Source organism: Somniosus microcephalus, chromosome 4 (assembly GCF_052327205.1).
Source record: "Somniosus microcephalus isolate GS21.2 chromosome 4, FLI_Smic_1.0, whole genome shotgun sequence".
Lineage (NCBI taxonomy): Eukaryota > Metazoa > Chordata > Chondrichthyes > Squaliformes > Somniosidae > Somniosus > Somniosus microcephalus.
The window spans coordinates 167,782,139-167,805,352 of NC_140990.1; the positions used below are offsets into that span (position 1 = coordinate 167,782,139).

The 23,214-nt window shown below is 44.1% G+C and overlaps 1 protein-coding gene across 2 annotated transcripts in view; it reads right to left on the minus strand.

The window, feature by feature from the left end:
- bard1 (BRCA1 associated RING domain 1) overlaps window positions 1-23,214 on the minus strand; it is a 188,041-nt gene that overhangs the window by 22,158 nt on the left and 142,669 nt on the right. Inside the window, exons 7-9 of one of the 2 annotated variants that reach the window (XM_085985430.1) lie at window positions 19,576-19,684; window positions 18,547-18,679; window positions 4,538-4,630 (exon numbers count right to left, since the gene is read on the minus strand). In XM_085985430.1, the coding sequence (XP_085841556.1) occupies window positions 4,538-4,630; window positions 18,547-18,679; window positions 19,576-19,684 (335 nt within the window). The remainder of the gene's footprint in view (window positions 1-4,537; window positions 4,631-18,546; window positions 18,680-19,575; window positions 19,685-23,214) is intronic. The other variant, XM_085985431.1, reaches the window with a different exon arrangement.

Sequence of the window (23,214 nt, forward strand, 5' to 3'; positions counted from 1 at the left end):
ATTGATTATGGGAATATCCAAATGATAGCTCCATTTCATAGATATGATTAAGGTCAATAAGTGGTAAATGGAATTGCCAGCAAGTATGACTTCCAAACTTACAAAAAAAAAACCTTTGCTTGAAAATACAGAACTAAAACCTCTTTGATCATGAAGTAAACACCTGCCTAAAGGTCATGCATGTTTGGGCTGATTAGATAAGTCTGAATAACATATCTTAGAAAATTAAAAGCACTTCACAATTTTTCTCTCCAGTTGCTGTAATTAAGATTCCCTATTTCAATGTTCATGCATTAATCACACAATTTACACCATCATAGCATGAACACTGCACAAGATTCTCTTTCATATGGGTAATCATTATTTTCTATTTTACGAGGCACTGCAGGGAAGAGCAGCATGGAAATGTTCTCTAATATAAGGGAGAAGGTTCAATGACCTCACACTAAAATGAGATGTTTCAGTCATTACCTCAAAGGGTCAATTTCACAGCCATCAGCAGGTTTAATCAGTGAAACTTCTAGTATGCCAGCATTATGGCAGGGACAAGATAGACAACTAACAGAGTGATAGAATCCAAAGCAAACAAGAACGAACAAACTTACACTTATAGCGCCTTTTACAATCCTGTCCCAAAGCACTTTATAGCAATCTAAGTACTTTTTGAAGTGTAATCACATAGTGTAATAAACATGGCAGCTAATTTGTGCACAGTAAGGTCCCACAAACAGTAATGAGATAATGAGCAGATAATTTATTTTACTGATGTTAGTTGAAGGATAAATATTGGCCGGGAAAACACTCCTGCTCTTCTTCAAATAGTGCCATAGGATCTTTCGTGCCCACCTGAGGGGGCAGACGGGGCTTCAGTTTAACATCTCATCCAAAGACAATGCAGCGCTCCTGCAGTGCTGCACTGGAGCATCAGCCTGGACTATGTGTTGCACTCCAGGGACTTTAACCCACAACCTTCTGACTCAAGAGGCGAGAGTTCTACCACTGTGCCACGGGTGACAAGAGAAAAAGGGGAAGGGAGCAATTACGACAGCAGTCTGAAGGATTAAGTAAGGTATTCTGCCAACTGCTTGGGATCGACTAAACTCTGAGCAGACAGCAGGTAATGCGGCGCAAAGGAGAACAGAATATAATGAGATATAAAACAAGCATGCTCCAAAGACCTAGGAAGCTCATAAAAAATGCAAGGGAGGATTATTATTTTTGAAAAGTGAACACAAGATGGCCAAATGAGGCAGCAGAAGCAGAGGAACAAAAGAATGCAGAGAAACACTGCTACTCTCCCATGCAGCTAGCAGTCATTGGGATCCATTCTTGCAGTCTCCATTTGTCTACGTGTGCTATTTCAACACAGATGTACTGTACAACAATTTTCACCATGCTAAAAATTTGATTTCAGACTATACAGAATGTGATCAGTTTCCTTTGACAACTGGAGGGAAAGAACACAGCAGCTCCAAAACAGTATTTTGGCTCCTTTACTATATGTACATTTTCTTTTATCAGAAGTCAATGGTATGCCTGTGCAGAGAGAAGTAACCTAAAAAAATATATAGATATAGAACAATAAAGAGTAATAGATAGAGCAGTTCAAAGTATAAAAGCACACACTGTCAATAATTAGTTATAGGATTTGTCATTAGTGCATACACAGTGCCCTGAGTGACTGCACAACACCAAACACTTTAGTGATACATCCTAACCATTCATTATTCTAATTTATTACTTCTCTTTCCCCAGTCACATCAGACACAGATACTTAATCGCATGACCAGCAGTGAAACAATAACTCCAAATCATAAAATGGATAATGTCTTCTCTGTTCCTTGCCCTGAAAATCACTGAGCAGGTAACATAAAACCTAGACATTTTCACCTCCATAATATATTTTGTGTAGGTCTCCAAAGAGCAACTTGAATATAAATAAATGTGTGCCTTGAAAGCCAGCCATGCAATGTGTTGCAACTTTTCTGTGGTAAGTTCTTAAGCCCCACAAAGCAGAAAATCTGCTCTGATGCCTGATCTGTGCCGAGTGAGCACGTCTCAACAAGCGCACCATTTAGGGTGCTACATTTGGCCTCAGCAGCTCTGGAGAGGTTAACAAAAAATCAGTCAGGGCTAGCCTATGCTGATTGCTATCCAGTGACCCATGCTGAAAATGTGCAGTCAGGAAAGGGTCTTTCTGCTGTGGATTCCAGGGGAGAGCTATGGTTATGATGGCTTCCATGGCCAAATAGTCTGCCTAGGGTCACATATGAAGGATGGCCAACTTGAGCAAGGCAGACCAACTAAATGCATACTTTGGTTCTGTCTTCACAAAGGAGGACACAAATAACCTCCCAGAGATGCCGGGGAACATAGGGTCTGATGAAAGCGAGGAACTGAAAGAAATCAGTATTTGTAGGAAAATGGCGTTAGGAAAATTGATGGGACGGAAGGCCGATAAATCCCCAGGGCCTGATGGTCTACATCCCAGGGTACTTAAGGAAGTGGCCCTAGAGATAGTAGATGCATTACTGATCATCTTCCAGAACTCGATAGACTCTGGAACGGTACCCATGGATTGGAGGGTAGCTAATGTTACCCCACTATTCAAAAAAGGTGGTAGAGAAAAAGCGGGGAATTATAGACCGGTAAGCCTGACATCGGTAGTGGGGAAAATGCTAGAGTCTACTATAAAAGATGTAATAGCAGAGCACTTGGAAAGCAGTGACAGGATCGGACAAAGTCAACATGGATTTACAAAAGGTAAATCATGCTTGACTAACCTACCGGAATTTTTTGAGGATGTAACTGGTAAAATAGATAAGGGAGAACCAGTGGATGTGGTGTATTTGGACTTTCAGAAGGCTTTCGATAAGGTCCCACACAAGAGATTAGCGTGCAAAATTAAGGCACATGGGATTGGGGGCAAGGTATTGACTTGGATAGAGAACTGGTTGGCGGACAGAAAGCAAAAAGTTGGAATAAACGGGTCGTTTTCCGAGTGGCAGGCAGTGACTAGTGGGGTACCGCAAGGATCGGTCCTAGGACCCCAGCTGTTCACAATATATATTAATGATCTGGACGAGGGAATTGGATGTAATATCTCCAAATTTGCAGACGACACAAAGCTGGGTGGGAGGGTATGCTGCGAGGAGGATGTCGGGAAACTCCAGTACGATTTGGAGGTTGGGTGATTGGGCAGAAACATGGCAAATGCACTATAATGTGGATAAATGTGAGGTTATCCACTTTGGTGGCAAAAACAGGAAGGCAGATTATTATTTGAATGGCAATAGATTGGGAGAAGGGGCAGTGCAAAGAGACCTGGGTGTCCTTGTGCACCAGTCGCTGAAGGTAAGCATGCAGGTGCAACAGGCGGTTAAGGCGGCAAATGGTATGTTGGCCTTCGTAGCAAGAGGGTTCGAGTACAGGAACAAGGATGTCTTGCTACAGTTGTACAGGGCCTTGGTGAGACCGAACCTTGAGTATTGTGTGCAGTTTTGGTCACCTTACCTGAGGAAGGACGTTCTTGCCATGGAGGGAGTGCAGCGAAGATTCACCAGGCTGATACCTGGGATGGCAGGAATGACGCATGAGGAGAGATTGTGTCGATTGGGCTTATACTCACTGGAGTTTAGAAGATTGAGAGGGGATCTCATCGAAACCTATAAAATTCTGTCAGGTCTGAACAGACTAGATGCAGGAAGGATGTTTCTGATGGCCGGGGAGTCCAGAACCAGGGGTCATAGTCTAAGGATAAGGGGTAAGCCATTTAGGACTGAAATGAGGAGGAATTTCTTCACCCAGAGAGTGGTGAACCTGTGGAATTCTCTGCCACGGAGTGCGGTGGAGGCCAGTTCATTAAATATATTCAAGAAAGAGTTGGATATGTTTCTTGAGGCTGAAGGGATCAAGGGATATGGGGAAAAGGCAGGGACAGGGTACTGAATTTGGACGATCAGCCATGATCACATTGAATGGCGGAGCAGGCTCGAAGGGCCGAATGGCCTACTCCTGCTCCTATCTTCTATGTTTCTATGACTGCTGGCAGCCACAGAACCGTATCCAGCATGAAACAGCTGAGAAAATTGAAAACGATAAACAAGAGTTGGCTTTTAAATAAGATACGCCCTAGTACAGCAAGTTGAATTCCATAAAATGTCACTTTTTTGCTCAGGCTAAGTGCTGTTTCAAGCACAGCAGATACAAGAAAAATGGAACTACAGATTAGAGCCTGGCAAAGTTTATCACAAAGCCGTGCAGATAAGTACTGAGTAGATATTACGAGCTGGGAATTTGCATTATTTCACAGTAAATAACAGGCAGCAGCAGGTAGATCCACCTGTAAGAATCACATGATGAATTAACACTTCTAAAGTGCAAGTGATTTACTATGAATGCTTTTAAAATTTGACCCAATATCAAACCATCTACATTTACCAGCAGCCCTGTGTAATCTCTGGCCTTGCTGTTCCATCTACTGCTGAACGTTGATGTAAATTAGAGTGCAATTATTTTAATCTAATGGACTACTTACACTGCAAATCCACAAGCCAGCAACCAGAGACGATCCCCATCAAACACTTCATGGTACAGGGAGCATGGTCATTGGGAACAATAATGTGCGTCACTAAAAGCAAATAGAAAATCAAAACACTTGGTTAAAAATACTTCAAACTGACTACAACATAATAAATCATTATCTTCCTTTCCCAATGGACTTCAGTTTGCAGGTCAAGCTCTGACAGTTCAGATAATGGGATTTGTCCATTCATAAAAGATAGAGTGAAGCAACCATGACTACCAAGCTGAATCACATCAAGGACACCATATATGTTTCATTACGTTACCTAATTAAACAGAGTTTTCTGCCTTCACCTGCCAATATTAAAACTGGCAACTGAAAAATATAACAGCACCTCTTTTGGCCGTGAACCCTTAACGAAAAAACTGCAATAAAATAAATACTCAACTGGCAAACATATGCAGAAATGCAGCACTGGGTTGAGCCCCTCGTAAACTACCCATCAACTTGTGAACACCTGGCAAGGTCAATGTTTGAAAAGTTAGCTGGTAGAAAGGTAATCTGCCGGCTGGTAGCACCACTCACCGACGAGGTCAGAAATAGTCCCACCACAAATTATTAGTGCACTCCACGGTTACGATGTTTTTCTCTCCAAAACCCTCCACACAACTGCTTCTTGAAGCCCAGCAATGCCAGTGCTTTCACATCATGACAGGGTAGATGCTGAGAAGTTGTTTCCCCTGGCCGGAGTGTCTAGAACTAGGGAGCATAGTCTCAGGATAAGGGGTAGGCCATTTAAGACCGAAATGAGGAGGAATTTCTTCACTCAGAGGGTTGTGAATCTTTGGAATTCTCTGCCCCAGAGGGCTGTGCATGCTGAGTCTTTGAGTATATTCAAGGCCAAGATAGATTTTTGGACTCTAGGGGAATCGAGGGATATGGAGTTCGGGTGGGAAAGTGGAGTTGAGGTCGATGATCAGCCATGATCTTATTGAATGGCAGAGCAGGCTCGAGGGGCCGTATGGCCTACTCCTGCTCTTATTTCTTATGTTCTTATCATGGGGGCAGATTCAGTAGCACTGCAGTAACAAGTGGACAACTGCGTAAATGCAGTTGTTTGAAAATCGTGGCAAGCAACCGTTTTCTGGGTACCAGACTGTCCTCAAATGCTGGAGAAGGTCTGAGCAAGGAACCTCAGCTGGGGGTCTATTCTCAGTCTGCCCATGGGAAGTAAAGAGGGCAGCCTCCCCCCGCCCCCCAAAGTGGCACATAAACAAGCTGTTTATATAGAGCTCAGTCCCTCAAAGTGCTGCCGCTGAAGTTTCAGCTGCGATCAGACAGAAGTAACTATGAGAAAACCTCGGTACCACTTCCCTTCTCCTGTATTCCCTTCCTCTCATCTTTCCTGAGCTTACAGTACATAATGTACGTACTTTGGGGATTGGTCCCTGGCAAGAATGCACGAATTTCATGCAACTGGGAGACAAAAATGATTTGAACAGAGATCTGCCAGAAGAGATTGGGGGGGGGGGCTCAGCTAACCAAAACTAAACACAACAAATGGCACCAAGTCTAGCGATACAATAATGATGTTGAAACATCTGCAAAAACATTTACAGAATGTAGCATAACTACATTATGAAGTGTAAAACACTAATATATTATAGAATTCTATAGCACTGGAGGCCAACAGGTCCATCGCACCATTGCTGGCTCTCTGAAGGAGCAATTCATTTAGTCCCACCCTATTCCCAATATCCTTTCATTTGTACTTTTGCGCATCCACGATTTTCTTCGCTCCACCATTGGTGGCCGTGCCTTCAGCTGCCTGGGCCCTAAGCTCCTGAATTCCCTCCCTAAACTTCTTCGCCTCGCCTTTAAGATGCTCCTTAAAACCTACCTCTTTGACCAAGCTTTTGATCACTCCTAATATCTCATGTGACTTGGCGTCAAATTTTGTTCTACAACGTTCTTGTGAAACACCTTGGGACGTTATACTACATTAAAGGCGCCATATAAATGCAAGCTGTTGTTGCAGAGACTGAATGAAAAAAAAGTGATTCAAAATGTATTAAATTAAAACAATTAAAACAAATTAAGCACATATATAAATCAGGTAGAATTTACATCAAGCTTAAACAGGGAAAGATTACTCATGTATCATTAAAGGTTTAAAGTATCCTCGCCTGATGGCCAAGTTGGTAAAGTTAGGGTGTAAACTGAGCCATACAGACCAAAGGTCCCAGGTTCATCCCAATCTGGGGCAAGTTGGCTGCTCTCGGAAAGAACAGAAGAAGGGTACGGCTAGTGTCAGTGCCTCTGGGCTGAAGAGGGGAAAAATAAGCTTCTGATCACTATCCAGTGAGCCATGTTGGAAAGCGCACATATGGGCACTGGATGAGGACAACATTAGTCTTAGCTGCAATATCTCCCACAATTCAATAACCTGGCATCACGCATTGTTTAGGCGTGCCTACGTAGACTGCCCACTTGGTCATGGTGGCAGAGGGCAATCTGTGCAGCAGGAGCCAACACCTAAAGGAAGGAGGGAAGGGAAGAAAATTTGTCAAAAGGTATCAGGGTATAAATTTGGTAGCGCCCTGAAAAAGTTAGCGCCCCCGCAGCCAATTTTCCCAGGTAGTGCCCCATAGGGAGGAGGGGCGCTACTGGAAGCGCCCCACGACCCTCTTGGGGCGCTGCGAGCCAAAACCGCGGTGCTACATGCCGCGGTACTGCAGCCTTCCTCCCCTTATTAAAGGGAAAGGGCCTGGCGCAGCACGTCCCGGCGCCCAGCTGGGCCACCAGGGATCGGGAGTGCTGGCAAACGAGCCCGGCACTCAAGAGGAGTGCCGGGCTCATAGAGAGCAGCCGGCACCCCGCGGGGGGGGCTTCATAGGGGCCAGGGACAACAACGGGGGCAGGTGCTGGCAGGCGACCAGCAACAAAAATGGCCGCCCACCACCTCCCCTTTAACTAGCGCCGCCCCAACTGCAGATAGGCCCCCCTGACCCCGTCAGACGTAGCGTCCGGCAGTAAGTCAGGGAGCGCCACCCAATATTACAGCCGGGACGCGAGCGGGGCGCTGCGCACGCCGGTGACATCATCACCAGCGGTGCTACCCGTTAGTGTCGCCGCTAACCACCTGCTGAATTTCGCGGGAGGCATTAGCGGACCCGCGCCCAGGCGCTAGTTGATTTGCCCCCATTAAGTATCACGGGCCTGGGGTTAGGGGAAAAAATAAAGCCATGTTAACAGAAAATTCTCAAGTTTTCCTATTGCTGTGTACAGCATGTGTCTGCTGCATCTAGATGACAGTTCACCCCTTGTAGGGGAAACAAGAGGACGTTAGCTCTCTTGTAGCACATTTGTCCACAGTAATTAATTTCAAGAATAGCTTCTTTTCTGTCCTACGGGTTAGTGAAGCATCTGGTTTTAATCACCTTCAGCAGTAAGTCTGCAGGGATCTGAATATCAGACATAGCCTCAAGATTTCCATTCAGAAAAGTATTAAATCAAGAGATGGAGCCATAAAATATTTAACAGCCTGCCTCTAATCCTTTTATAACACCAGAGTAAATCTATTTTTGTTAAATTTTCCTATTTCAAATATTTGGAGCCTAATATGATCTACAGATTATAGCCAATTTCTCCTCATGGAAGGGAGTTTTGTTACTGATAAAAGTTGACACTACAAGCTTGAATTACAATCAATTATATTCACCAGTCTCCAAAGGTGATGGTCACTTATTAAAAATGACAGTAATTTGATTATTTATGTTAGGTGTTTTATATTAGTGTAGCTTAACATGGCGAGTAATAAATAATGAAACATGTATGTTGGACATTTCTACCCATTTCTCGGAGTATCTGCACACACCCTTACCTCCATTTCTCTCCTCCATTGTGATCAACTTATTAGCATGTCAACTGACTTTCGACACACCATTAAAAAAAAACTTGCAATTCTATAGTTTCTTTCACAGCCTTAGGACGTCCAAAAACAAAATTACAGCCAATGAAGTACTTCTGAAGTGTAATCACTGCTGTCATGTAGGAAACAAGCCAGCCAATTTGCACACAGCAAGGTCCCACAAACTACTCCATTTACTCTTATTTTCCAACCAAATTCTTCCTCCCAAAATGTACCACCTTGCATTTATCTATATTGAATTTAACTTGCCAATTACACGCCCATTCTGCATAAGGAAGTGCAGATTTGCTTTACGTTTAAATATTAAAAGATTTCTTCTTCAAAGGGTGGGGCCAAAAAGGAGATCTTCTTGTGGAGGCAGAGGGCATGGCTGAGGTACTAAATGAGTATTTGAATCTGTCTTCACTAAGAGGATGCTGATAATGTCAAAATAAAGGAGGAGGGGGTAGAGAAATTGGATAGGATAAAAATAGATAAAGAGGTACTTAAAAGGTTGGCAGCGCTCAAAGTAGAAAAGTCACCCGGTCCGGCTGGGATGCATCCTAAGTTGCTGAGGGAAGCAAGGGTGGAGATAGCGGAGGCTTTGGCCACAATCTTCCAATCCTCCTTGGATATAAGAGTGGTGGCAGAGGACTGGAGGGATACAAATGTTACACCCTTGTTCAAAAAAGGGAAGAGGGATAAACCAGTTACAGGAAACTTTCGATTAACCGGCCCCTAAATAACCAGAAATGTCGGTTAACCGGCAAAATTCAGGAGTCGGTTTCAGCTAACTTTTATTACTTGCACAGCAACAAATTGAGGAAGGCAAGGGTTTGGCTGCAGCTGTTGCTAAGCTACAGAGACGCTTGCAACTTGTGGACATTGTTCTGAAGCTAAGCAACAGGGTTTGTTGCTTCATACGGAGCTCTAAGGTCCGTATCTTTCACTATAGCGTTCGGTTATCCGGAGTTGTTGCTGAACCGGCACCACGTCGGTCCCGTCCGTGCCAGATACCAGAAAGTTTCCTGTAACTACATGCCAGTTAGCCTAGCGTCTGTGATGGATAAACTTCTAGGGACCATAATCTAAGATAAAATTAAGTGTCACTTGGAAGAAGATGGATTAATAAATGAAAGCTATCACATATGTTAAAAGCAAATCATGTCTAACAAACTTGATATAGCTCTTTAATGAAATAACAGAGGGTTAATGAAGGTGGTGCAGTTGATATAATAACAAAATACTGCGGATGCTGGAAATCTGAAATAACAGAAAATGCTGGAAATACTCATGCTGCCTGGCCTGCTGAGTATTTCCAGCATTTTCTGTTGTGGTGCAGTTGATGCTGTGTATATGGACTTTCAAAGGAATTTGATGTGAAGTACCACATAATAGACTTTTTAGCAAAATTAAAGTCCATGGGATTAAAGGGGCAGTGACAGCATGGATTAATTGGCTAAGAGACAGAAAGCAGAGTGTAGTGGTAAACGGTTGTTTTTCAGATTGGAGGGATGTTTACAGTGGTGTTCCCCGGGGGTCGGTGTTGGGACCACTGCTCTTTTTAATATATATTAATGAGCTGGACTTGGGTATACAAGGCATAATTTCAAAGTGTGCAGATGGCACAAAACTCGGAAATGTAGTAAACAATGAGGAGGGTAGAATGAGACTTCAGGAGGACATAGATAGACTGGTGAAATGGGCAGACACACAGATGAAATTTAATTCAGAGAAGTGTGGGATGATGCACTTTTGGAGGACGAATGAGAGGCAATATAAATTAAATGGTACAATTTTAAAAGCTGTTTAAAAAGTATGTGCCATCCTTGGCTTTATAAACAGAGGCATAGAGTATTGTGCCCAATTCTGGGCACCACACTTTAGGAAGGATGTGAAGGCTTTGGAGAGGATGCAGAGGATATTTATCAGAATGATACCAGGGATGAGGAACTTCAGTTATGTGGAGAAACTAGAGAAGCTGGGAGCGTTCTCCTTAGAGCAGAAATGGTTATGGGGAGATTTTATAGTGGTGCTCAAAATCAATGGCCTCCTTCTGTGCTATATCATTTCCATGAAAATATACAAAGTTGAGTGATTCAAAAAGTGGAAGCAATTCGTAAATAGATGCTTTCAAAAACTAGTGATAACTGATTATGCATATTGCTGGGAATATAACATTTTCCATACTCTAATACATTCAGTAAGTAACCTCCTCAGCTGCGAGTAAAGGGCTTCATAGCTAACCACTAGGAAGCACATGAGGATTCCCTTAAGTGACCCACCTTTCCAACTCTCCCCCCAGCACTTCTCAGACAGCATGATTGAAACTGAACTTGTAGGCAGTGATTTGATTGAAGGAGATGTGCCTTCTAATACAGCAACTATACCACCAACCATTTGCAACCCATCTCAACATTTTCACACAACAAAATGTTGTAAATGCACAACAGGTCAGTTAGTATCTGGAACTGAAAGATAGGTTAATGTTTCAGTTGAGGCCCTTAATCGGAAGAGTCCTACCTAAAACGGTAACGTGTTTCAGATGCTGGCTGCTGTACATTTCTGGCATCATAGAATGATACAGCACAGGAGGCCGCCATTTGGCCCATTGTGCCTATGCCAGCTCTTTGAAAGAGCTCTCCAGTTAGTCCTAGTCCTCTGCCCTTACCCCATAGCCCTGTATATTTTCCCCCTTCAAGTAGTTACCCAAGCAGCGTATCTTTTTCATTCAGACTTCCATCATTTGTGTTTTTTTCTTTCTTGTTTCAATGTTTTTCCACACCCAACCATCATGACATACGAACCTGATCCTGGATTACATGAACAGAGAACAATAGGCATTTTGCAGTCCTTCTTATTTACTGCCACCAGGGCTGTGATCAGGTCACGAATGTTATTCAACCTTGCAGATAATCCTCTTAATCCTTCAATTCTTCACATTGTTCAATTCTTTTTGTAGCCATTGCATCTCACTTGCTTCTCAGTTAGTCAGGACTACGTCTGATGGGACTAAGGTGAAAACAGCACTCTTGGGTCAGCCTATCACTATCCATATAACTTATAACTACAGCTTTGTTTCTGAGCATCTCCTATTGTAATAGCTTCCTTAACATTCTTGTACTATACAATAATCTGTAATCGAACAATGGGCTGCCTTTAACAAGGAGATGATTCGGGTACAGCCGAAGTACATTCCCACAAGGGGGAAAGGTAGGGCAACCAAAGCCAGAGCTCCCTGGATGACAAAGAGATAGGGAGTAAGATGAAGCAGAAAAAGAGCACGTATGACAGATGTCAGGTTGAGAATACAAGTGAGAATCAGGCTGAATATAGAAAGTTCAGAGGGGAAGTGAAAAAGAAAAGAGGGGCAAAGAGAGAGTATGAGAATAGATCGGCAGCTAACATACAAGGGAATTCAAAAGTCTTCTATAGGCATATAAATAATAAAAGAGTAAGAGGAGGGGTGGAGCCGATTACGGACCAAAAAGACCACCTACGCATGGAGGCAGAGGGCATGGCTGAGGTACTAAATGAATACTTTGCATCTGTCTTCACCAAGAAAGTAGATGCTGCTAAAGTCATAGTGAAAGAGATACTGGATGAGATAAAAATTGATAAAGGAGGTGGTACTAGAAAGGCTGGCTTGTACTTAAAGTTGGTAAGTCACCAGGACTGGATGGGATGCATCCTAGGATGCTGAGTGAGGTTAAGGAGGAAATCACAGAGGTACTGGCCATAATCTTCCAATTCTCCTTAGATACAGGGGTGCTGCCAGAGGACTGGAGGATTGCAAATATTACACCATTGTTCAAAAAAGGGTTTAAGGAAACACCCAGCAGCTACAGGCCAGTCAGTTTAACCTCGGTAGTGGGGAAGCTTTTAGAAACGATAATCAGGGACAAAGTTAACAGTCACTTAGACAAGTGTGGATTAATTAAGGAAAGGCAGCATGGATTTGTTAAAGGCAAATCGTGTTTAACTAACTTGATCGAGTTTTTTTGAGGTAACAGAGAGGGTTAATGAGGGCAATGCGGTTGACGTGGTGTATATAGACTTCCAAAAGGTGTTTGATAAAGTGCCACAATAGGCTTGCCAGCAAAGTTGAAGCCCATGGAATAAAAGGGACAGTGGCAGCATGGATACGAAATTGACTAAATGACAAGAAACAGAGAGTAGTGGTGAACGATTGTGTTTCAGACTGGAGGAAGGTATACAGTGGAGTTCCCCAGGGGTTGGTACAAGGACCACTGCTTTTCTTGATATATGTTAATGATTTGGACTTGGGTGTACAGGGCACAATTTCAAAATTTGCAGATGACACAAAACTTGGAAGTATAGTGAACAGTGAGGAGGATAGTGATAGACTTCAAGAGGACAAAGACAAGCTGGTGAAATGGGCAGACACGTGGCAGATGAAATTTAACACAGAAGAGTGAAGTGATACATTTTGGTAGGAAGAATGAGGAAAGGCAATGTAAACTAAAGGATATAATTCTAAAGAGGGTGCAGGAAGAGAGAGGCCTGGGGTATATGTGCACAAATCACTGAAGGTGGCAGGGCAGGTTAAGAAGCGGTTAAAAAAGCATACGGGATCTTGAGCTTCATAAATCGAGGCAGAGTACAAAAGCAAGGAAGTTATGATGAACCTTTATAAAACACTGGTTCAGCCTCAACTGGAGTATTGTGTCCAATTCTAGGCATCGCACTTTAGGAAGGATGTGAAGGCCTTAGAGAGGGTGCAGAAAAGATTTACGAGAATGATTCCAGGAATGAGGGACTTCAGTTACGTTGATAGACTGGAGAAGCTGGGGGTGATCTCATTAGAGCAGAGAAGGTTGAGGGGAGATTTGATAGAGGTATTCAAAATCATGAGGAGTCTAGACAGAGTAGATAGAGAGAAACTGTTCCCATTGGTGGAAGGGTGGAGAAGCAGAGGACACAGATTTAAGGTGACTGGCAAAAGAACCACAGGCGACATGAGGAAAAACTTTTTTACGCAGCGAGTGGTTATGATCTGGAATGCACTGCCTAAAAGGGTGGTGGAGGCAGACTTAATCGTGGCTTTCAAAAGGGAATTGGATAAGTACCTGCAGGGCTACGGGGAAAAGGCGGGGGAGTGGGACTAGCTGAGGTGCTCTTGCAATGAGCCGGCACACGGGCTCGACGGGCCTCCTCTTGTGCTATTCTATGATTCTAATAGGTTATTTTTTTAAAATTCATTGATGGGATGTGGGCGTCGCTGGCTAGACCTGCATTTAGTGCCCATCCCTAATTGCCCTCCAGAAGATGGTGGTGAGCAGCCTTCTTGAACCGCTGCAGTCCATATGGTGTAGGTACACCCACAATGCTGTTAGGAAGGGAGTTCCAGGATTTTGGCCCAGCGACAGTGAAGGAACGGCGATACAGGTCCAAGTAGGGATGGTGTGTGGCTTGGAGTGGAACTTGTAGGTGGTGATGTTCCCATGCGTCTGCTGCCCTTGTCCTTCTAAGTGGTAGAGGTCGCGGGTTTGGAAGGTGCTGTTGAAGGAGCTTTGCGGAGTTGCTGCACTGCATCTTGTAGATGGTACACACTGCAGCCACAGTGCGCCGGTGGTGGGGGGTGTGAATGTTGAAGGTGGTGGATGGAGTGCCAATCAAGAGAGAGAGCGAGAGAAGGAAGGAGGGAGTGAGGGAAGGAGATAAAGAGAGGAAGACACCCCAGGGAAGGGGCTGGACTCAGAGCCCGGCGGGTGAAGAAGGGCGGCCGCCATTTTGTGAGGTCGGCGGGAAGTTTGAATTGCGGCGGCCGAAAGAAGGTGAGCTCTCCCTCCCTCTCTCTCTCCCCTCTCCCCCCTCCTTCCCCGCTCTCTCTCTCTCCCTCCCTCCCCTCTCTCTCTCTCTCTCTCCCTCCCCTGCGCCTCAGGCCCGGCCCAATGGACCCCTGCCGCTCCAGTGAAGCGGAGCCCCCGCGCGCGGCGTAGCGCCTCAGGCCCGGCCCGGCTGCCGCTGGGGCCCGCCGCCGCTCACCGGAGCTCAGCTGCCGCTGCGGCCCGCCGCCGCTCACCGGAGCTCAGCTCCCGCTGTGGCCCGCTCCCGCTGCGGCCCGCCGCCGCTCACCCGAGCTCAGCTCCCGCTGCGGCCCGCCGCCGCCGCTCCCCCGCTCGCTGTCTCTTGGGCCGCGTGGTTGTCTGTTTTCCCACGCAGCCGGCCAGAGAAAAGAAAAACAAAAGAGATGAAGAGTTTAATTTAAAGCAGCCTCTCCCCCCGCTAAAAGGTGAGAGCCGGAGGGAGATTTTGCGGGTGAAGAGGGGCGGCCGCCATTTTGTGAGGCACTAACGGCAGTTTGAAAGATTAGGCCCCGCCCACACACACCATGAAACGCCCCCCGTGACGCAGCACGCTCCCCCCGTAGGATTGGTCAACCTTCACGTCACTCAATGCTAATGAGCGGATTCCCCCGTATGATTGGCCAACCACTAATGAGCGGATTTTTGAACAATTTTTGTCTGACCAAAAAGTAAATATGCCTATGAGACTCCCCTAATCATAAGCTTTCTTTTGATATAACATGTGTAGGTACGCTCAATAACTTTTGAGTGATGACCCGGACAGACAGACAGACACCACGATCCTTTTATATATATAGATAGGTAGATGGATGGTGTCGAGCTTCTTGATAGTTATGATAGTAAAGGGCCTCAATGTATTAGGTAAGTGTCTATTTCCAGAAGTATATCTAGCCATTCAGACAGACATCGTAACTGGGGCAAAGGATTGCATACAGCAACCCAACTAGTCACTGATGTGGACGTTCACTATCTCAACTGATTGCACTAGTGATGGATCCAGGAATTTTTTAACCTGCATTTCTGCAACTTTTGTGGCATCATCTTGAATCTTGTGCTCATTCCATTTCAGGACACCTGCCCTCATCTTTTGTTTCTTCCCCCTTAACTTTCCCTACTTAACTTCCGCTCCAGAAATATGTTCATGTTCACCCTCATGTCCTTCCTGTTTCTCTTAGACGCTCGATTATCTGAATTTGATCGTACATAAGTGAAAAATATCTCCCCCTCTATTTATCTCCTAATCTTTAGAACTTTTAAAAACTTTATCAAACAAAATCTAATCTTTCTGCTCCAACTTCCCTTCTGCCAAAGTCACCATTCTTGGCAATTTCAATGTGCATCTTCAGCAACGGCTCCAGTTCACCTTTTCCATTGATCAGTGCAATACTGGTGCAGAATCCTTTGCTATCTGAATGACTGAACAACTCATCAATCAGCTTAGCTGCATCCCTGATCATCCTAAAAATTCAGCCGATCTAATTCATTTATTTTCAATCCTAACTCTTGGGCTGTAACTGTCTCCCCACTGGGTCTTTTGACTATTGCTCCGTCTACCTCTTGCAGTATAACATGCAAGCTATTCCCTCTTGTTTGGCACTATAACCTAGCCTACCGAGATGGTCTTGCAGAATTCTTTGTTGCCTTTCCCCTGCTTCAAGAGCTGCTTTCATTCTTTCGTCCCTTCTACCTGTGCCAGTGAAGTAACTGATGTTGCTCTAGCTGGCATGGAAGGTTTTGTAACGCACTCTACCCTTTCCAACCGGTTTATCGCTACAACTATGTTCAATCATGCCTCTCATTCTCCTGTCTCTCAAAAACTTTTGACCACGGCATCTTGATCTGTCTGATTCATCCTGAACAAGTGGAATACTTCAATAATTTAGACTTCAATGTAGGAGGCATGATTAAGAAATTTGCAGATGATACAAAAATTGGCCATGTGGTTGATAGTGAGGAAGAAAGCTGTAGACTGCAGGAAGGTATCAATGGACTGGTCAGGTGGGCAGAAAAGTGGCAAATGGAATTCAATCCGGAGAAGTGTGAGGTAATGCATTTGGGGAGGGCAAGCAAGGCAAGGGAATCTATATATATATATATATATATATAATGGTTGGTCCGTCTGTCTGTCCAGCTATACAATCAAAAGTTATAGAGCGTACCTACACATATATCAAAAGAAAGCTTATCATTAGGGGACTCTAATAGGCGCATTTACCTTTTGGTCAGACAAAAATTGTTCAGACAGTATACAAAAAAGGTTCAAAAAACGGCAACATTCCGCTCATTAGCGTTGAGTGACGTGATGGTTGACCAATCGTACAGGGGATTAACCTGATGGTTGACCAATCGGTGCATCACGGGGGGCGTTTCATTGCGTGTGTGGGCGGGCCTAATCCTTCTGAGCTGAGGTGAGTGGCCGCCATCTCGATTACTAACTATTCATTTATTTTTCCCACTTTCTGCGTGTTTATTTTCAAATATAGATTTCCAGCAAAAAAAAAGTTGCTTTTAAAACACAATTAAATTGTTTTTAAAAAAAGTTAATTAATTTGTAAATATTTTCTCTAACCTCATTAATTTTCCTACCTTTCACCCTTTTTCCCCCCCCTGTTGACTCGCTACCTCCGCCGGGCGCCGCAACCTTCCAGGGTTACCCCGCCTACAGGCTTCGAAGCCTCGGCCTCTCCTCCCCAGCCACGCCCGAGCTAGGCACCTCCCGTCCTGCTCAACAAGCGGCCCGCGATCGCCACCATCTTTGCAAAGGCTGGCGTGGCTGGACTGAGCCAAGCGTAGCCACCGCCGCCATCTTTGTAAAGGCTGGCGGGGCGGTACGGAGCTCCGCGGAGCCATCGCCAGGCTCGGGTGCTTTGTGGCCTGCGGCTGAACGGCGGCTGCGGAGCTTGGGCTGCACGGGGTGCTGGGCTCGGCTGGGCCATGTCAGTGCGGGTGCCCGAGGCCCCGGGCCCGGCCTAGCCTTCTCCAACCGCCGGCAGCGCAACTCTCAACACGGGCAGAGGGGAGAGGGTCTGCTGGCTCCCCCCCTCCCTTTCCCCTCCCCTACACCCCCTTCCCACCCCCCCTTTCCCCCCTCCCACACACCCCCGATCACATTTAAAAAGTACTTGGATATGCATTTGAAGTGCAAGGCTACGGATCAAGAGCACAAAAGTGGGATTGGCTGTATAGCTCTTTTTCGGCCAGCACAGACATGGGCCGAATGGACTCATTCTGTGCCGTAAATTTCTATGATTCTATGAAGTGTTATTATTGAAAAGTAGCATTAACTAATATCTCCATAGACTTCCATCAGATTTATAATTTAGACTAATTTATAACTGTGTAAAGAACCTCCCTCTGTTGCTCCATTCTGACCATCACACGAGAGCTGGACCTGTTTCTGGCTGGGGCGGAGATCACCTCTTACAAAAGGTAGGTACTGTACAGGATTATCAAGGCCAGAGTGTGATCTCCTGGACTAGTTTTGAAGGCCTGGGGGCAGGGGGGTCCAGAGAGGAATTTCCCAGATTTCCCCCCCCCCCCATATGGGCCTGGATTTTTATCTGCTTTTCCCAGATGATCACATGGTTTTGGGTGGGGTGGAGTGTGTGTATATTGTGATACGCAGGCATCACAATTTTGTGGGACGGGCTGGATGGACCAGTGGGTCTTTTCCTGTCTGTCATTACTCGTATGTTCATAAGTCTTATTCCCACTAACCTTTTGAGATCTTCCACACTCTGAACCTCTTGGTTTTGAAGGCATCTCTCCCATTGTCCTCATGTTATGTAACTTTGAACTTATCCCATGTCCTGTGCCCTCTTTCCAATCTCAGTTACACCCTCCTGCCCATCCTTCTTTCTCCTGTGAAATCTGCTCATATTTTTCCTATTAAGAGAGGTGACTCCCCATACCCTTATAAATTATTGCTTTTATATCAACATTTTATAGAGTTGGGAAGCAGTTATTAGCTTGAAATTGGCTATCACCATAAAAGTTTGATTGTCAGCATGGTTTGCAAGTACAGGGTATAACATTGCCATTCGACTGGCGATCTTGTTGTCTATTTTATGCACTTATAGAACTCAAATTATTCAGTGATGCAATGCACCTTTGCTCGAATATCGATCTATACCCCTTTCAACATTTTTTGCTAATTTCAAACCTCTTTTTTAAAAAAATAGTAGAAAGTACTGTCATTTCCATCCATCACATGGCTGTATGTTCTTGTCCAGCTAAGCTATGGAAGTTGACATTTGGAATGCCTCTGCAAAAAAACATACCTGAGGTACTAAATTCAGTGCAGTTCCCAGCTTTTAGCAGCTTTATTAATTTGTCAAGTCTATTCCTGTCGGATGGAAGGAGTCCGCTTCCCAGCAACACTATAGGTCCATCTCTCTGCTGGCTGGCAGTAACCTATTCATTGAAAGGACAAGAAACAGGTTTGCTCAAATAAGATAAGATAAACATCTATGCAGAGACATGCAAACCGCTAGGGACCCATCCTTAATGATTAAACATGTACTCACCACGGCACTGAGCACCATGGACTCGTAACCAATATTCCATCAGTTACACCTCCTCTGATATCAGTTTAAGAATGCAACAAAATGTTTATACTAACTTAACCCTTCTCCGAGCAGAGATTCAGCAAATGAGTACAAAATACAACTACTCATAAGATGGACTGTAAAGATTAGAGAGCCCAATCCCAGTAATTACTACTCCCTCTGGTAACCAGGCCAGTGATAGCGTTAATTGTGTTTTATTGAATTAGAAAATGTAGCTACCCCCGATGGCTGAGTAAGTCCACAATGTGATGTGGTTTTGAGCCTCGGTTCGACTCAGGTTTGCATGGAGTTAGCTGATCTCAGCTAGTGTGCAACAACTGGGCTAGGGAGTAGGGAGGAGAAAAAGAAAAAGCAGCCAGGGTACCCGTCCCTAATCACTGTCCAGTAATCCTTGCTGAAAGCATGTGGAGATCGAGAGAGGAGATTAGGCTTGTCTGTCTGTGGTACCATCCATAGTAGAAGAGCATACAGTCACCAACTATGTTCAAACAAGAATGGCCACTTGGGTGATATACTAAAAGCCTTCATGGAACTGCACACCAGTCAATCGACAAAAATGAATTGGACAATACCAGTGTTGAAAGGAGCTTTTAAGTATCCATTAAAGTCTATTTCATAGCATATTGCAGAAATAAAAGATGTTGTGATCGTTAAAGACAATTAGCAATAATGAATAGGTAGTTACTAGATACTAAAATCGTTAAAAACTAAAAGCATCAGGTCCCAACACAGAATACATACAGAAAAGCACTGCTCAGCAACTGGGTTGTCATCTTTAGGGGAGTGCTGTAGAGCGGCAATCATTTCTTCAGAATTTGCATAATCAACAGGCCGCAAACCAAAGATATTGCTGAGGAGACAATTTAAAGGTGAACATTTCAGCAATTTGGTACGGGACAAATTTATTCCTAAAAGACATAATGAAATGTAGAGATCAACCAGAGTTCAATTGTTCACAGCACTATTTTTGTGAAACCCCCACATTAGATAATTTTGGATAATCAACCATTATTCAAAAAAACATACCGAGTGAAGACTAGAAAATAGACACATTCACCATCTCAGACATTGTACACAGCAAGCGTAGAACCAGGCAGCTCAATATTTTGTAGTACCAATTTAACACTTGGAGAACACTAACATTTCGATTGTCCACAAATTTTACAGGCCATTTTTGAACATGCAATTAGTATTGTGCAAATTTTAGTAATCACACATAAATAAAGGGAAAGCTTTCACTGTCCCATTTTTATCCCAAAACACATCCACTGTTTAGTGGCTGTAAGTAACTTATGCAATTGGTTGAAATCTAATTAAATTGAACTTCTGGAGATCGTACATCAATGGTAATCAGTACATCAACTTAGGCAGCTTCAACTTAATCATGAAACAGTTAGCAGTCGGATGAAAGAAAGCTCCTGGTCAAGTTTGGTACTATTTGTGAAAGGGTTTGATAGGGTAGACGTAGAGAAGATGTTTCCACTTATGGGGAAGAACAAAACTAGGGGCCATAAATACAAGATAGTCACTAATAAATCCAATAGGGAATTCAGGAGAAACTTCTTTACCCAGAGAGTGTTGAGAATGTGGAACTCGCTACCATAGGTAGTTGAGGCAAACAGTATAGATGTATTTAAGGGAAAGCTAGATAAACACATGAGGGAAAGGAATAGAAAGATAAGCTGGAAATACTCAGCAGGTCAGGAAGCATTTGTGGGGAGAAAAACAGAGTTAACATTTCAGGTTGATGACCTTTCGACAGATTTCCAGCATCCACAATATTTTGCTTATGTAGACGGATATGCTGATAGGGTGAGATGAAGAAGAGTGGGAGGAGACTCATGTGGAGCATTGACACCGGTATGGACCAGTTAGGCTGAATGGCCTGCTTCTGTGCTATACATTCTATGTAAAATCTGCTTGGACACTTTTAAGGGCATCATTATATTAAAGGCACTGGTCGCACACAGGTACCTGTCTAGAATATACAGTTGGCATAAATGTGTTAAACCGTTGTGCATTACACTCATGCCAGTGACAAAAGAGGCTAAGCGCATGTATGGGAACCTTTTAAAAAGTGACTTCACCCTTGACTGCACTCAGTACAAACCCCAGGCAGTGAGAAAACCTCCTGAGGTGGTCCCACACCTCGTGTTAAATGTTCTCAGGAGTGAGATTGCCAATCTGATTGCGGAGGTATATTGTTGGGTTTGTAAGAATATATATCTAAAATCATTCTACATTGATGCAAAAATAGCAATATAACAGCACGAAAACTGAGGGATGTCTTAGCGCCAGTGCTTTCTCCAGAACATAAGAGATTGAATAGATCTTGCAATGAAACCTGGCCTAATTTTTGTCCTTAAATTTCTGTTAAGTGCCCAACATGTTTATAGGCATGTCATGTTTATATGCCTATAAACAATGTTGCATCAATGGCTTAAACTCCTACTTTCATTACAAGGAATTTTTCTCTATCATCTGCTGGGTTCATTTCAAAAATGGGTCTATTAGGAACCAACTGCCTATGCTCTAAACATATTCAGGGGTTCCTCAGTAGGTAGCACCCTCTCGCGTCTGAGTCAGAAGTTTGCGGGTTCAAGTCCTACTCCAGAGACTTGAGCACAAAAATCTAGGTTGACACTCCCTGTGCTGTACTGAGGGAGTGCTGCATTGTCAGAGGTGCCATCTTTCGGATGGGACGTTAAACCGAGGCCCCGTCTGCCCTCAGTGCCAATTTTCAAAAGAAACCCAGTGGCTGGTGAAGGTCAGTCCCTTGTGGTACCATGGGCATCAGTCATCATTAAGTACCTCCTCTAAGTGGCATTCTTGATATGTGAGGCTAGACACCGAGTGTTGGCCAGTCTATTTAATGGCAGGATCACACAGCCAAGCCAGAACCTGTTCTCATCCAACAGAAATTACGAAAGTGATCAGGAAAAGGAACCCCCCTGGGTGATTTCCTCTCTCTAGCCCGCAGGCCTCGAGACTAACTGTAGCACCCTACTGGCACCCTGAAGTTAGCAAACTCAGCACTGACTGGGAGTAGGACCTGAAAACTTTTGGCCTGTATGGTTTTGGCAGCTGAGCCACAGAGGTAACCTAATGATTGCCTATTCAATAAGAAACCTTCCACTTTTACCTCTCGGCACTATGCACCATCATCAGACCAAGCAAACAACAGTTTCCCATAATTCTCCGATACTTCAACCAGCCAATTGCAACTTGACTTACATTTGATTCTTCCATGCCTCCAATGCACACCAAGAAAGGGAACCACAGGGCAGAAGCCATGCCCTACATCACTGGGCCACAGGGTGTCAGCACACTAACATACTTGTCACACTGGGCTGGCTCATCGTGAGATTTATTTTTAACCTAAATCTTGTTCCATGCAGTGCTCATTTTGACTCTCAAATGTGCAAGGGAGTGGTCGTCAAATAATGTACTTCTTTGATTACATTTCTAATCACTATTTTAATCCTTCCCCATCACAACTTAAAAATGCATTTCCTCCCATCATGTAGGTCCACATACTACCCCAACTGAGGCAGGTGTGCAGGCCTCCCTGGGGCCATGCCAATGTTGACCACCTAACTTCCCATCCTTGCCCCCATGCTAGCTGACCTTGTAAATGAAAAGTGTTCCATTCCCCAGCACTAACATACATCACCTTGATTTAAAAAAAGACTTGTTCTTCGTGTGCTTAAGTGTGGTGCTTATACATTCTGCCAGTGCTTTAAGGTTTTCCTTTAAAAAATTAACTGTTCATTGCTTTCCTACTCTCATGGAACGACACCTGTTGGCTTGAAAATATAGGATTCAAACTAACATGTACAAATGGTGATAATGTGCAATCACATACATCATTTCCAATTTGTTTCTCTGTATCATAATACAGTATGGCTTTGGATATCACACGTTGTTTAAGGATCCTTTGCTTTCAAGAGAAAAAGCTGCATAAAATACTTCCGTGCAACAGATGGTTTGTATGGTTCCCAGAGAGTGAATTATTAGCAAACTGTGCCGTCACTTGTTTTGGAGTGAGTTGTATTGGAAGCTGTGAATTTTTTGTTCTAGGTTCCCTTTAACTGTGACAAATGCCGAGCATATTTTCATCGAATCAAACAGCACAGAAGGAGGCCATTTAGCCCATCGTGCCTTTGAAAGAGTTGTCCAATTAGTCCCACTCCTTTGCTCTTTCCCTATAGCCCTGCAATTTTTTCTTTTCAAGTACATATCCAATTCCATTTTGAAAGTTACTATTGAATCTGCTTCCACCACCCTTTCAGGCAGTGTGTTCCAGATCACAACTCCTTGTGTAAAGAAAATTCTCCACATTTCCCCTCTGGTTCTTTTCTTCTTCCAATCTTGGGTCAT